This window comes from Papaver somniferum, unplaced genomic scaffold, assembly GCF_003573695.1.
Source record: "Papaver somniferum cultivar HN1 unplaced genomic scaffold, ASM357369v1 unplaced-scaffold_10620, whole genome shotgun sequence".
Lineage (NCBI taxonomy): Eukaryota > Viridiplantae > Streptophyta > Magnoliopsida > Ranunculales > Papaveraceae > Papaver > Papaver somniferum.
Window position 1 is genome coordinate 1 of NW_020619516.1, and position 1,136 is coordinate 1,136.

Genomic DNA, 1,136 nt, shown 5'->3' on the forward strand with positions numbered 1-1,136 from the left:
TAGTTTCAGTGTGTATTTGGTAGGAGATGACGAAGATAAAAGATAAATTTTGGGAATATGCCGAGAAATTGAATAACCGTTTCAAATGTAAGTACTGCAAAAGAGATTTTCCTGGAGGAGTAGCAAGAGTGAAGTCTCATTTATCAGGTATTAAAGGCCGTGACATTGCTGTTTGTGCACAAGTACCTGAGGAAGTACAAGCATCTGCTGTTATTGCAGTTGGGGAGGCCGGTGTTAATGTTAGTGGGACTAAAAGAGCTAAATCATCTAGTGGGAGTGTTGGGGAGAGCAGTGTTAGTGTCTGTGAAGAACCAAGATTGCAACAAACTTCAATACCTGCAATGCTCAGCAAAAAGGATAAAGATGCGGTGGACATGAAAGTAGCTCTTTGTTTCTTTTTGAATAACATTGCTTTTAATGTTATACAGACAACAGGGTTTATTGAGATGATTAAGGCTGTTTCAGAATATGGTATTGGATATTCATTACCTAGTTATTCTACTCTTCGAACTAAGTTGGTTGTCAATACTAAAGCAGATGTGGAACGTTATGTAAATGAAGTCAAAGAATCTTGGAGTTTAACTGGATGCACCATCATGTTAGACATATGGACAGACATGAAAAAACGGTCGTTTATAAATGTGATTGCTTACTCACCAAAAGGGGCAGTATTCTTAAAATCAGTTGAAAGATCCGGAGAGTCGAACACAGGTTTATTTATAAGGGAGGTACTTTTACCAGTTATTGAAGAGATTGGTGCTGAAAATGTAGTGCAAATTGTGACCGACAATGCTTCAAACTATGGACTTGCTTGTAACCTGATCATGGAAGAGTATCCCCACATAATCAAATCAAAGTGTGCTGCTCATGGAGTTCAATTGCTGTTTGAGGATATATATGATTCTGTTGATTGGGTTAAAGATATTTTTCTCAAAGCAAGAAAGATATATGACCATTTCTATAGGCATATCATTCTTTTGGACTTAATGAGAGAGCATACCAAGAAAGATTTGAGAAAGTATTCTAAAACCAGGTTTGCGTCTCACTTTCTTATGCTTCAATCTATTTTAGATGTTGAAGATGGTTTGAGAAACTTGGTCGCATCGGTTGAATATAGAAACATGTTGTACAGCAAA

The 1,136-nt window shown here is 37.0% G+C and overlaps 1 protein-coding gene across 1 annotated transcript; it reads left to right on the forward strand.

Moving 5' to 3' along the window:
- Positions 1 to 26: 26 nt before the first annotated feature.
- LOC113327627 lies at positions 27 to 1,033 on the forward strand (the record flags this gene model as incomplete). Its single annotated transcript, XM_026574794.1, has 1 exon — positions 27 to 1,033. A coding segment is annotated over exon 1 (1,007 nt), but the record flags the coding sequence as incomplete, so codon positions are not given.
- Between the last annotated feature and the right edge of the window lie 103 nt (positions 1,034 to 1,136).